General features: G+C 35.4%; 1 protein-coding gene across 10 annotated transcripts in view; it reads left to right on the forward strand.

Moving 5' to 3' along the window:
- LOC18431331 (transducin family protein / WD-40 repeat family protein) overlaps positions 1-14,494 on the forward strand; it is a 40,873-nt gene that overhangs the window by 12,264 nt on the left and 14,115 nt on the right. For all 10 annotated transcript variants that reach the window (XM_006841456.4, XM_011623934.3, XM_088858789.1 and 7 more), the window contains exons 6-10: positions 6,993-7,081; positions 7,268-7,805; positions 8,125-8,295; positions 12,764-12,960; positions 13,075-13,154. In XM_006841456.4, the coding sequence (XP_006841519.1) occupies positions 6,993-7,081; positions 7,268-7,805; positions 8,125-8,295; positions 12,764-12,960; positions 13,075-13,154 (1,075 nt within the window). The remainder of the gene's footprint in view (positions 1-6,992; positions 7,082-7,267; positions 7,806-8,124; positions 8,296-12,763; positions 12,961-13,074; positions 13,155-14,494) is intronic.

A 14,494-nucleotide genomic window follows, 5' to 3' on the forward strand; every position in this document is an offset into this window, starting at 1 on the left:
CAATTCTGGAGTGATGGAGGAGAGTACTCATCTGATAAATTCAGACCAAGGGCTTTCTTTTCCTAACACACTACAACAAATTCGTGTAATAGAAAGAAAGCTTTTAGACATATAAGAGTGGCAGCCCTATGTATGACATGCAAATGGAGTTCCCAAATTTATGTGGAGTATGGCCTTTCACGCCACGGCGCATGTTATTAATCGGTTGCCATATTGGTGGAAAATTGCCATACTTTATTCTTCACAGAAGGCACCCAGATTACATCATATGTTATGAGTTTATGAATGCTACTGTTATGCCCATGTCAATTACAGTCAAAGGGATAAGTTGATACCAAAAGCTTAGATGTGTGCGTATGTTCATGGGTTACAACAATATGCACAATGGATAGTGTTGTTCTTGTCGAAGAACCAAGGGGATGTTAATTTCTCGACATGCGACCTTTGATGAGAACAATGTATCTCCTCCAAAGCTTCAAAAAATCGAAGGAGAAGACATTCAGGTTGCTACCTCAGAACCCCAGATTGATTCTCCCTCATGCACCATTGCTACCAAAATGGATTTGAGCTTATTGCGTGATGAACCAGCAACTGTTAGAAGTCAGCCATCTGAAAAAGATAAAAGTGTTGCACATGAAAAGCATGACAAATAATTAATAATCTATCAAAAAGGGCAAAAAGGGAGTAGCCCATGGACATTCCAAATAGAAAAAATATGCACCAAGAAGAAGCAACTCATGAGAAAGAACCTGACATATCCCTTCAAGAGCGATAAATTCCAGAGTGTAGTACTTCACAGTTCAGAGATGTTGGGGACCAAAATCAATTCATTGCACTCGGCCATCCAGTAGAAAGGTGGGTAATTTATGAATCTCTCTTGAACATTAAGTTTTCTTGTCAAAAATTCTAAAAGACCGTGGGTCTAGTTCATGTGAAGTGGCAACAAAGAATGTGAGATGGATAGGGGCAATGAATGGAGAGATCCAAGCACCTCTGTTATATTTATTGCATTTTATAATAGTAAAAGAAAAGAAGAATTAAATCCATTCCTTCCAAAATTACATTTAATGAAAGGAGTGGTGGGTCCCATATTTATGTTCTTTGTTTACTTTGGTAATTGCCCCTTGAACCCTAGGCATCTTCTTTATGTCCTCAATCATGAGGTCTATATAATGTGCTCCACAGAGAGTCTTAATAGATGCTTCCTCTTAAATATCACCAAATGCCTGGTTGTAGAATAATTGGCACCATTGTCTATGATAACTTGCACATGCTCTTCCCCAATTGCATCAATAATCTCTTCAATCAGTACACACAAGTAATTTGAATTATGTGCCTTGTCTAATGCATCAATAGATTTCAAAGAGAAGAGTCCCCAAGGGATAATTGATGAAAATGTTAATAATTGACTAAAACCTTCCATGGGACCATCTACCCATCCTTAAGGAATTTGAAATTTTCTTGCTCGTTTTCACTGTATCTCTCCAAAAGGGCATGCTTGCCAAGCTCATAAAGATGAAGGGCTTTGACCTGAGGCCAAATTGTGCAATTGCCTCAATCATAACCTTGAAGCTATCAAGGCTAATGGTATTGAATGCATACTGACTTGGTTTAACCACTTGGCAATATACTTGCAAAGTGCAAACCTTGCTCCATTCTTCCTTTTTGTAGCGATTTTCAATTGTAGTTCATTCCTTCTATCCTTTACCACAACCTTAAGGTTTGGGTGCAAAATGCATCCATTGGCTCCTTTAGGCGTGGCCTTTTTTGTCCAACACCACCAATATTTATCAATCTCTGTTGTAATCCCATGAGTACGACCACTTCCAACTTCAGATTCATCATCTTTTATCTTCTTCATTATCAAATTATTGAACCTCTTCCAACAATTCTTGTTGCTTCAAAGCTCTCTCTTTTTCTTTTTTGGCTCTCAATGTATGCCTTAATATCTCTTCTAGTTTTGTTGGTTGCTTTAGGGCCTGCCCTTATATTTGGAGTACTACCAGCAAGATGTTCCTTTTGCCAGAAAATAACCTCGGCTTAATAAGTTCCACCACAAAATGTACAAGAAAAACTTTTGACCTTTAGGGTTGTTGAGTTTTGAATATTTATATGTTAGATCTTCAACTACCTCAAAATATGTCCGACCTTTGTTCTCGATGACGATGAATACATTGTTCCAAAGGAAAAAAAAATTGTATTAGGCAGTGAAACTTACCCAAAAATTGGCCTTGGCTCTGATGTCAAACCCAAATTCAAAAGAAAGCTTGATAACCCTAGGTTTCAATCTCCTCTCACCCTTAAAATCGTCAATTTCTTGGTAAACATTGGCCTAAATTCCTTCAAAATAATGCACAAAAAAACTCCAATTTTTGCCCTGGAATCATCAAATTTTATTGAAATCTTCAGATTTTATAAAAAGATTTGATTGAATTGTCAGTACTGTAATCCCCTTAGAAACATGAAAAACTGGTTCTAAGGGAAAATATGCTCCTGCTCCTGGGCATTTTTTCTGCCCACGAACAGTCACTCGCATATGCGGGCGCATAATTGTGAGAGATGCACGTACATGTGCTGCATATGCGGGTGCAACGTGATGTCCCTCATATATGTGGTGTCTTGTAGGGCGAATCCCCTTTGATTGGGTTACATAACTCATTGTGCAGCCACTTTTGATAACTATGCTGCGATTTGCCCTTATGTCTCTTTATTCAATTCTGGATATTTTTTCCCCAGAGAATTGTCATATGATTGTGCAAAGTTTTTGTCAGGTTACATGTATTCTTAACCTCAAAGGTTTCCTTGGTTGATTTATGCCTGTGTCTTGAGCTGTTCCTAACTGGTTTTTGATGCCTTGAAATTTGTATTGCCTAAAACAAAGGATATCTTGAGCTGGACCTGAAGTAGATGTTGAGGACCTACAGAAATTTGTAGGAGTCTAAAAATTGATTCGCGTTCAATGAATAATGAGTCCCTAGGGGCATATTGAGATATTTATCAGTTACATGTTCCTTGATTCTGTGCAAAAATTTGGTTTTCTTTTGTGCATGGGGTTGGGGCATTCTTCCTCGGCCTATTTGAGAGATGCTTTCTGTCAGGGGCTAAGTTGGATAGTTCTAAAAGATAATTTAGAGTTAGACACCCAGTAAACATCGAAAGCAGGGAATGATTTACGATTTACTCTGGAAAATTATCAGAAAAAATGATTGTGTATCCTCTCTTTCTAGATCATTTGCCTAAGGATGTTTATTTCTTCTTGAAAAGTTTCATTTTCTGAGATGAACGATTCATCCAATGCCTGTTTATGGATTTTCAAAAGGCTTCCGGATAATTGAGCATAGGAAGTCATATCCTTACTGCAACTCAAAAATTATCATCAGTCTATGTTGTTAGAGATGGCAATGAGTGGGGAGGTAGCCCAGCCCGGTCAGTCTGGCTCTAAATAACCCAGGCTTTAGCCCCGATTATTGACCCCCGGTTGAGCTTGGGCTTGGAATCTAGGCGTGGTGGTGGGGTTGAGTTGGGCCTTGGCCAAGGCTCAATAGCCCTGCCCAACCCTCCTCCATACGGGCTATAGTGTATATACCCTAGAGACTATATGAGAATGATTATATACTCTACATATTATAGATCTTATAAACTATATAGTATGCATATTCTATAAGGACTCTTTAGACATATGGACTTCTAGTTACCGGAATCGTCCACCCTAGGTAGCGATTCCTGTTTAGAATCGTGATTTCGCGTTTCCATGAAGGAATCGTCACAAATCTTTGATTCATGGAAGTTAAGAATCACGACGCCATGTTTTATCAATCTCTTTCTGATGTCTTTGGCATCTAGATTCCACCTCACCAAATTTTGTGATTCATCGATGCGTAATACCATGATTCAACCAATATGAGATCTCACTTCCCCAATACACATACATTGTTTGCCATTCAGCAAACATGAATTCCCTAGCTTGCTTTAACAAGTCACATGCTAAATTCGTTAACATGCTTTAACAAGTTAGGTGGTACTATGATTGCCAAAATTTTATGGAATGCTTGGAATTTCTTAAACATTTTTTGAAAATTTTTGTTATTTAAAATTTATTCATTAATTTATGATGGGTATCTAAAAACTGTGTGTGTGAACAAATTCTAGTTTACATCATTCCCAAAGTTGGAGAATTTTTATAAATATTTTTTAAAATACATTATTAATAAATAAAGTGGTGATATAGATGAGTGGCAAGACAAGAAAGGATAGAATTTAGAATGAATACATCCAAGGGAACTTAGTGATGGCTCCAATAGGCGATAAGATAAGGGAAAGTGGACTTAAGTGGTCTGGCTATGTGCAACGTCGGCTTAAATGAACAATACTTAGAAAGGGCGACTGTTCAAGTAGAAGGCTCTAAAAAGGTAAAAGGAAGGCCCAAAAGGACAATAGATGGAAGAAGTGAGAAGAGATGGTGATTTATGGTCTGATTGAGGGTATGGCCTTTTGATGGAGCAAAATGGTGGAACAAGATTCATGTAGTCAACCCCAAATAGTTAGGATAAGGTTTGGATTATGATGATGATCATGCAATAAATGTCTTTTTTTATATATGTTATTAATAAATTAAAGTAGTTTTATTTTCTTTATTCAATCTAAAAACTCTAGGAAAGTACTTGTTAAGTTGTTCGACCTTGTATCACTTGTGGAGAACTGTGATGGAGGTCATTCAATATATCGACTCCAATGTTAATCAAAGACATCGATTCAATTATGTATGTTGTTATGCTATTCTCCAATTTTGTTATTACAAAGTTTGTTATTAATTACAATTAAATATCTCGTATTTACTATTTTTAAGGTGAACTAAAAGAATTCAAATAATTTGATAATCTAATTTTATTCTATATGTATAATTATATACCCAAATAAATAGTTTCTTACCAGCTGTAGCTTTATTATCTTACCATAAAAGAAAAAAAACTTTTAGGGTAATGTACATTGCCAATATTAAAAATCTAGAAAGAGAATAATGAAAAAAATAGCAATTATCACATCTCTTACTTCGTCAAAATAAAAATTTTAAGAAAATCCAAAATAGAATGTAAGCAATAGTCGTAATTCTGTATTAATTTCCAAGATGACCTACTTGAATGAAAATTTTATGAGAATTTCCTACTTTATGGGGGACTAGGGAAGAGAAAATCATAAATAAAAATTAAAAAAAGCATTGAAGTAACATGTCCTTTATAATGAAATATCAAAAGTTAAGAAAAAATGAAAAGTTAAGAATACCATAAAAATTAGAAGTTAATACTTGTGTATATGCAAGGAAACCTTAACAGAGAGCAATGTGGGTTTTGGGCAGAGAGAGTAGCAATTTGAGTCTGTAGAGGAAGGAAGAACTTTGAGGGGAGAAAGAAACAGCGTGGGTTTGTGTTTTTGGGGGTGGGGAGAAAGAAACAACTTGGGTTTGTATCTGTGGGGCTGGGGGGGGAGAGAGAGAGAGAGAGAGAGAGAGAGAGAGAGAGAGAGAGAGAGAGAGAGAGAGAGAGAGAGAGAGAGAGTTGACTGTGTAAAGAGGAAGGGAGGTAGGTTTCTAATTTAGTGAGAGAAAGAGCGACCTAGGTTTCTGATTTAGCAGAGAAAGATTGGGTTTTTATTTGTGAGAGAGCAATTGGTTTTGTTTGTGTGTGTACAAGTGATAGAGATTGTAATATATTTATGTAGTGAATATTATATCTATAATGTATTTCACAAGTAATGTGATAGACAACTAGTTGATTGGGCCTTTAATGGTTAGTGTATCATTGTTAGTTACTATCAATAAAGTTTGAATATCGATCAGCCTATTTTAAATTTTTTTATATTTTATAGAATACCATAAGAAAAGTCTAGGCCAGGCCCTAGCAATGTCTGAACCACTAAAAAGGCTGGACTTGGGCCACCTGGCCACCATTGTGGCCATACCCCGGCCAGGGCCCTTAAGTCAAGTCTAGGTACGACCAATTCATATCAGAACTGTGAAAGTTATTTTGCACATCTCCTTTTTCAGCAGTTCATAGTTGCCAAAAACCAGAATAAAACCAAACTCATTGAACTCTTGAGCTTTGGTATTTCTGTATAGGAAGGTATGTCAATTAAGGACTGGGCATGTGATGTTACAAAACCTTGTTTAGAGGAGTATAGTTGATTATTGGTCTTGGGACTCATTTCTTGATTTTTCCTTCCAATTATTAACATAGAATGCCGTGCAAGGGGTGAGGACTTTATCTGGATCATAGTAGTCCTTTTGATAAGAGTTCCTTGATTTCCTTTGTTTGAGCCTCCTTTGTTCCTCTGGCATTTGTTTAGATTTGACTTTGATTGTTATGTCCTTTTCATCAAAGTTTTTATGATAGTGTTGTTCCTGAAAGCCTTTCGATTGAGTCAACAGTGTCCTCAAACAATTTTCAAATTTAATGAATTTTGGTAGCCAGTTTGGAGCTTTTCGAACTTCTTTGAAATTCTCTGCTGTCGTTTTTTTTATTATAATTCACTGCATTGTAACTTCATGCCAATATTAGCAAGCTCTGGGCAGGTTCTAGGGTTTGTGAGGGAAAAAGACCTCTTTTCACTGCATCAATTTTGTGAAAAGTAACCAAACTAAACAGAAACCCATATCTCTTGCATGCCCATATCTCATTGTTATGACCATATCTCTTTGATATGATTTCTCTGCAATCAAAATTTCCCCTAAAGGTCAGAATCCACCTTCTATTGAAAGTTCTGGAGAGAGATGGAATGTTCCAGACTGTATAACTTATCAATTCTTTATTAGATATTTAATCACCTCAATGAAAAGAACGAATGCCGATGGATGACATTGTGGCTGCTCCCTACTCTGACAGTCTGACTTGCTTTTCCGTAGATGTTATGTTATTTTGCTTTTCTATGATTAATGATTTTTCTATACCCTATGCCTATCTTGTACCTGATTTCGTAAAGCATTCCATGGGATTTCCCAGATGGAGATATGCTGGCAACTGCAGCTGCTCAATTGAAGGTTTTCAACTGTTCGGCTTATAAACAAGTTCAGAAGTTCTCTGGCCATCCTGTGAGTTTTATCTTCTTAATTTTGTGGAATTGGATGAACCTTGGTTTTCTTGATGTAGTTCATGCACAATAAACATCTTCATGCAGTTATTACCTTGTTATTATGCCAGCTTTGAGAGTTTAACTAGCATTTTATGGATTGTTGCTTTGCTGTGTATCGATTAAGTTTTGAAGATTGCCTTCATAGGTTTCTGTCCGCTGTATGATCTTTACTGAAGATAGGAAGTACATTATTTCATCTGGTGTTGAGGAACGATATGTCGCCATCTGGAAAATAGATGGTGGAAGAAAAGAATCCGCATCTTGTGTCCTTTCAATGGAGCAGCCTGCTATCTGCTTAGACAGTAAGGGTACTGACAGTAAGGGGATCTCTTTTCTGGCCGTTTCAGAGACAGGATTTTGTTACTTTTGGTATGGGAATGAGGTTGAGAAATTACATCCTAAGCCAGTCAAGATTTCGGTGTCTGCATCATTTATCGATCCCAATGTTACGAAGTCTAGAAGGGGCATGATGCCTGCAATATTTGCCGCAAATATACAAAACTCTGGGAAAGAGGATTTGGGAACTGTTTATGTTGCATATGGTTCTATAATAAAGCCGGAATTCGAGAAAATTTCCATGAAGCCTGATTCAGATGTGACCTTGAAGCTTTCAAGCAAGGGAGGTCTTTTGCTAATCACGCGATCTGATGCATCCCAGAAATCTAAATTGGCAATAAGTCAAGGTATGCAATGATTGATTTCATAGTTGCATGATGGAACAGGTTCGTCAATTTGACGAGTTGGAAAGAGATTTGGGCTGATAGAAGTTACATGTATCAGTCAAATTATTTCTATATCTTGGAATATTCTGTTAGGCATCTTTTGTACATTCTTGAAGAATTTTATATTATTGGTTTTCTGTACATTAATTTGCACAGGTTTATGTACGCGTGTTTATGTACTGTTCATAGAGCATTGATGGACATGTTGAAATTGGTTGATGGACCATTGTTTTAGTACTTCTAAGAGACACTAATGTATTTTATGAAATGTTCGCCGCAGTTACTGCACTGGACCGTGCAAATGCAGAAGATGCTATACTTCCAATTCCTAAACTCCGTGATTCTCATGAGAAAAATCAAAAGCATGAAGAGATGGATTTCTCTCATGAACAAATTGTTGCTGATGTTGAGGATGATAGCGAGGGAAAATCAAAACTTCATTACAGGAAAGGTAGAAGTAACAATGACGAATACGTCACAGCTTTGATAACTATATGCTTATGTAGTTGAGATACAAAAATTCTGCTAATATGCATGCCCAATTGGCTGTGTATCAATCATTTTACTGCAAAGATGTCCTTATCTGAATATTTTAAATAATCTCATTTTGCTGTTGCTGCTTCAGATGATTCTTCAGCACCCGGTAGGCTTCAATTTTGGCATAATTGATTTCATCATCTATTTTTTGCTTTCGTCACTCAAGTTAATTATTGATGTACAACCAATTGCCTATGAAAATCAAGAAATACGTTAAATGAATTTGGTGGTGTGTTTTAGCAGAAAATATTGCAACCAAACCAAATGTACTGATAGAGCCACACAATTTATGGTTGTTCTCTTTGATGCTTGGTTATTTTATCCATTTTGTTTAATGCTGATTTGGAATAATATGTTTACTGATGAGACCCAGTACTCTTACCGATTTGGAATGCTACAAAAAATCCATTTACAGATCTTCCTCTAGAATATGTCCTATGAATGCCTCTCAACATATTAGAAAAATGTCCTGATTTCTTTCTGTCCCCATAACTTGAACTGTGCATTTGTTAATGCATGCTAGTTAACTTATTCACATATTTGAATATGCTGCCCAATGTCCATATTGCTTTTTTGAAAGTTACAACCTTTTATTCACTTTACACAAATTAATCATACAAGGTAGTTTTTTGGTGTTAATAGTATTGATGTACCAATTGAATGGAAACATCTGCCTTCATTTTCTGGGGGCTTAACCAATGCACATTTCTAGTAGAACATGCTCTATATGGTATTGGTGTAGACCCTAATGTGCCAACGCCACTTACTAATTTGGGATTGTATGCTATAGACCATATATGACAATCACCCCTAGCTGTCAGACGTGATATTTGACAGCTTGTGGTATGTTAAAGTTCGAAAGATTTTTGATGGAACTTTGAGTCAGGTCAATGGCACACCTTATGCTATCCAATTTCACATCCAATGGTTAGGGGTGATTGTGACTTTGTTGAACCTGAACTAAATGGTCTTATTGTTTACTACTATGATCTGAATTCTTTACTCTTTCTCATTAATTTTGAACTCCTCTATAAATCATGTCCTCACTCCTCTCCTTAACAGATGGGACTTGTTGAGCATAGACACAGGCATATGGGCAAACTGCCCATGCTTTTACCATTCTATGAAGGAACCATTAATTTTTCAGGACATGGAGAATCTCATTTTGTTCTTTTCCACTCTTTGGATCTACGTAGTTTTTGGGGCTGAGGAAAATTTAAGGGTTGTTTAGCTACTTTTATCTTTTCTATATTGTGCTGAGGTATCTTTTTCTGATGAGATTCTTACCAAATATCACATAGTTAATTGACTCAGCTTTTGGGTTGTCTATGATTTTCCTCTTTTTTTCGTATCCTCTAAATAGATTTTCATATAAAATCATCCAAAGATTAATGCTAAAAAATTTAAAAAATTTATCCAAATGTCTTTTTTGATTATGATTGATGCAAAACAGGTAGTGAATTTATATGTATTGCCATTGAAGCCTTTCTGGAGCACGTCCATCTTATTCATTTGATGTATTCTATCAATCCACTGTATAAGTAGTAGTTCATTGCAGCGTTTTAAAAAACGCCGAGTCGAACCGGACTCGTCCGGTTCGACTCGAAAATCGTGAGAAGGGACCGGATCGCCCAAAAAATCGGAAATCGTCCGGTTCTAGAGAGAACCGGACGATTCTGTACAGTGAATCGCCGATTCACTGTACGGAATCGACGAGTCCGAACAGTAAATCGGCGATTCCGTACGGATTTTTTTTTTTTTTTTTTTTTTTTTTTTTTTTTTTTTTTTTTTTTTTGTAATCCATGATAGATTTTTTTGTAATACTTGATCGATTTTTTTGTAATCCATGATCGAATTGTTTTTGTTTTTTTGTAATCCATGATCGAATTTTTTGGTTTTTTGTAACCCATAATAGAATTTTTTGTAATCCATGATCGAAATGTTTGTTTTCTTTTCTTGTAATCCATGATCGATTTTTTTGTTTTTTTTTTTTTTTTTGTAACCCATGATAGAATTTTTTGTAATCCATGATCGAATGTTTTGTAATACATGATCGAAATGTTTGTTTTTTTTTTGTAATTCATGATCGAAATGTTTGTTTTTTTTTTTGTAATCCATGATTGAATTTTTTGTTTTTTGCTTTTTTTGTAACCCATGATAGAGTTTTTTGTAATTCATGATTGAATTTTTTGTAATCCATGATCGAACTATTTTTTTCTTTTTTTGTAATCCACGATTGAATTTTTTGTTTTTTTTTGTTTGTTTTTTTTGTTTGTTATTTTTTGTAATCCATGATCGAATTTTATGTAATCCATGATCGAATTTTATGTAATCCATGATCGAATTTTATGTAATCCATGATTGAATTTTTTGAAAATTTGTGATTTTTTTTGTTTAATCCATGATCGAATTTTTTTTTGTAATCCATGATAGAATTTTTTGAAAATTTGTGATTTTTTTTTTAATCCATGATCGATTTTTTTGAAAATTTGTTTTTTTTTTTTTTTAATCCATATTATTCAAAGAGAAAACGAGAGAGATGATGATTCTGAGGCCACCCTATCCCAGCCATATTATTCACATATCGAGTCCCAACAGCAACAGTGTAGGGATGAGCACGAAATACTGTAAATTAAATACTGAATGGCAGTTCATGCAGGGAAAGAACATATCAATATTCGCATATTCATTCAAAAACATGAAAATTCTTAATGGAGTACCCTCATTTTTTATTGAATTCCTAAAAAACAATATTTATAATGAATTTTAATAATTTTTTCGATTTTTTTTTAAGCTTTATTCTGACCGATTCACCCGATTCCCGATCCGGATCGCCGATACGCCGATCCGGATCGGTTTTTTGGAAGCCCGATCCGGGTCACCGAACCGTTTTTTAAACCATTGGTTCATTGTAATTCCTACATGGTATTTCTTACCTCCTGCATGCCACCTCATGCTCATCTTATGCTGCAATCTATCCCTATCAGTGATGACCCGGTTTCCTCTATTAATCTGCGGTATTTTATTAATCAACCTTCATCATGAGTACCATGTACCGCTGATCCTCTTAAGGCGATCTTCATGAGAAATAAGTGTATCCTGATCCTTAGCATCTACGCAGTTTTTTGGCAATATGCATTGAAGGAATCTCTTTTTTGAGAATCTTGCAGGCAACCAGTTGCCAATGAACATGAGACATTAAAACTAAGTTCATGGTATGAATGGTTATATATTGTGCATGTCTTGTTGTGAAGGATTATTATCAACAGTATAGATTTGATAATGAGCAGATCTTCACCTTAGTCACCATTGGTCACTTACAATAATATTCCTTTTGCATTTTCTGCAGTTAGGATGTGGTCTTTTTATTAGTTTGATGTAAAGTTTGGAAAATGCATTCTTCCATAATATCTTCATGAGATTTATAAGCAGCCTTTTAGTGGTCATCCACTTGGTATCTATCTTTGGTATGGTCTCCTTGGTATTTAAGGACTCAAGTGAGCTGCCAGAGGGTGTGAGAAATTTAGATATGGTCATCATTTGGTAATGACAGGGTTCATGTGGCTTCTCATTATGGTCTGGGTCCACTTATTTTTCGTGACGTTTCTTTGGGTTTAAAGTTGTTTAAGGGTAACTCATTCTATGTCCTATTGTGCAAAGTAACTTTTAACTCTGCAGCGATCTTCAATTTGGCTATACATCTACTGTCGTTGACATATCCAGTATCCCAGCCTTCCAGGAGTAATATGGTGTGCTGATAGACTAACCAATCAAGTGTAACTAGGTGTTCATTGGATTCATGGAATTTCATGCAATACAGAAATTATTTTGTTTCTGGAATTTTGTATATGTTGCTTATTTTTAGTAGTTTCTTACCAAGATTTTTGCACTATATGTATCAAAGATTTAATCTAAGCAGACTGAATGACATGCAATTGACTGAAAAGAATTGCTTGAGTTGTTATCTTCTTCCTAAAAAGCTCCTATGTAAGAGTAAATGCAAATTTGCTCGATACTTATTAACTGTGATTTTCCTAGAGATAAAAAGATGCCATTGATTTTAGCCTGGCAACATATTGTAGTGTAGGAATAAACCCTCCTGTTTTTGCATTTGCTTGGATTGCTTCTCTTTGGGCAAAATAAATGTTTGGTTCAATATTATTTGATTAATGATTAGCGGCCTTCTATAAAGAGTCATTTTTTGGGAATATAAAGGAGCAGTTTGATACTATTTGTCATAAATATCTTTTCAGCTCATTAGAACATGGGTAGTTGGTATTTATTTTATTAGTTCAAATCATTGTTAAATCTCAGTTTTTACTTTTTATGTCGCCTTTGCTCATTGAGGCTGTCTCACTTGAGTATTGCATGTATATTTTTAGCCGATGGTGAAGAGGATCATACTATGGAGGAGAAGCTATTATCGATGGGAATCTTAAACGAAAGTGTTGGCAATGATCACGAGGGAATTAGACACACATTATTCCCAAATGACCAATCCATGAATTCTTCATGGTTGACGGAGGCCTATCAATGTTTTGATTCCTTATTCACAGACCATGACATATCTGCAAAGAAGGTCTGTTATTGGTGGACCACAACTTTTTGCATCAGAGGGCATGCAAACCTTTTTACTGCATAAAAAATACGATATCTTTTTCAGGTGCTATGGCTGAATTGTCCATTTATGCAGATTAGGTTTGCCATCAAGTCAATGAGTTCAAATGATGCATGCAAATTTCTGGCTTTTATGGTATCTATGTTGAAGTCCAGGTTTGCAAATCATATTTCATTTCTCTTTGCCTTTTTTCACCTTTTACGTCACAAAATGGAAGGTACCCTTTGTTCTATTTTGATTCTCTCAGCTCACAAAATGGTTGGTTCTGTTCTCCTCTTTTGTTTTTCTAGCCTTGTTTACTTGATAATGAAGTTTTGCATTTGGTGCTCATGTAATGTTGGTCTCAGATTTATATTTCTTTTCAGTATTACCGAACGCTTATTTACACAGTTCTTCTAGATGCTTTAAGCCAGCTAAAGCATTCTAATTCCACCACTTCTAATTCCATCTAATTTGATCATAAGCTAGGCTTTATGTATTATTTGTAGGTGTTGTAATTTCATTGTAATTCTCTAGAAAGAAAACCTATTACCAAAGTTCCCATGAGGCCCGGTTTTCAATTCAGGCAGTCATTCATCCCTTGGACTTTTCAAATTTGTCTAATTTGTAATTATCTGAGTGCTCTTAATTTTTCGATGGCTATTCAATTTCCTTCTAGTTGTCCATTAACACATGTAGGTGTGGCAACGGGTTGGGTCAGGTCGGACCAACCCTGACCCAGACTAAAAAAAAAAATTATGGGCCCCAGACCTGAATGGACCCGGACCCGACCCAAAAATAAAAAATATATATATTTAAATGTTATGTATTTTTTTCTTTTGTAACGAATTAAATGTTGTGTTAAATATATACATGTATTATTTAAATGTTATAACTAAAAATATATAAATATATATACTTAAAAGTGAAAAGTTTATATAGATCCTAGGTTCTAAACAATCAAATTAAAGCCTACCTCAAAAAGTTTACTAGATGAGGTTGTTTTGGTGCCCAAATATCCTCAAATTATTCATCTCGACATCAAGATGCAAGACATGAGGAAAAAATGGATTTTAAGTTTCGCAAATAATGCATCTTGTGATGCATTTTTGGAACGTCAATTTTCAAGATTTTCAAGTGTTCATAGATTTGCTCGATTTACCTTATTTTTGAAGCTTTAAATTTTATAATTAAAGATGAAAATATATTTTAAAACTATCACAAAGATTTCCAATATTGAAACCACATTTCTTGATAGTATTTGAAGGTGGGCTCTAATTTGATTGTTTAGAGCCTCAGCTCTATACAAACCGCACCCATACTTAAATATTATTAAAATACTATATATTAAATATTATTTATATAATAACACTATTTGATTCGGGCCCACTTGGACCTGGACCCATGTCGGGTCTGGACATTGGGTCTTGGGTTGGGTCCGGGTCCATTGCCTCCCCTAAACACGTGCTTTTGGCCTTGTCAAGGAATGGAAAATATTACACTCATGACAATTAAT

The sequence above is a fragment of the Amborella trichopoda genome, chromosome 2 (assembly GCF_054954075.1).
Source record: "Amborella trichopoda isolate Santa Cruz 75 chromosome 2, AtrichopodaSantaCruz75HAP2 v2.0, whole genome shotgun sequence".
NCBI classification, from domain to species: Eukaryota; Viridiplantae; Streptophyta; class Magnoliopsida; order Amborellales; family Amborellaceae; genus Amborella; species Amborella trichopoda.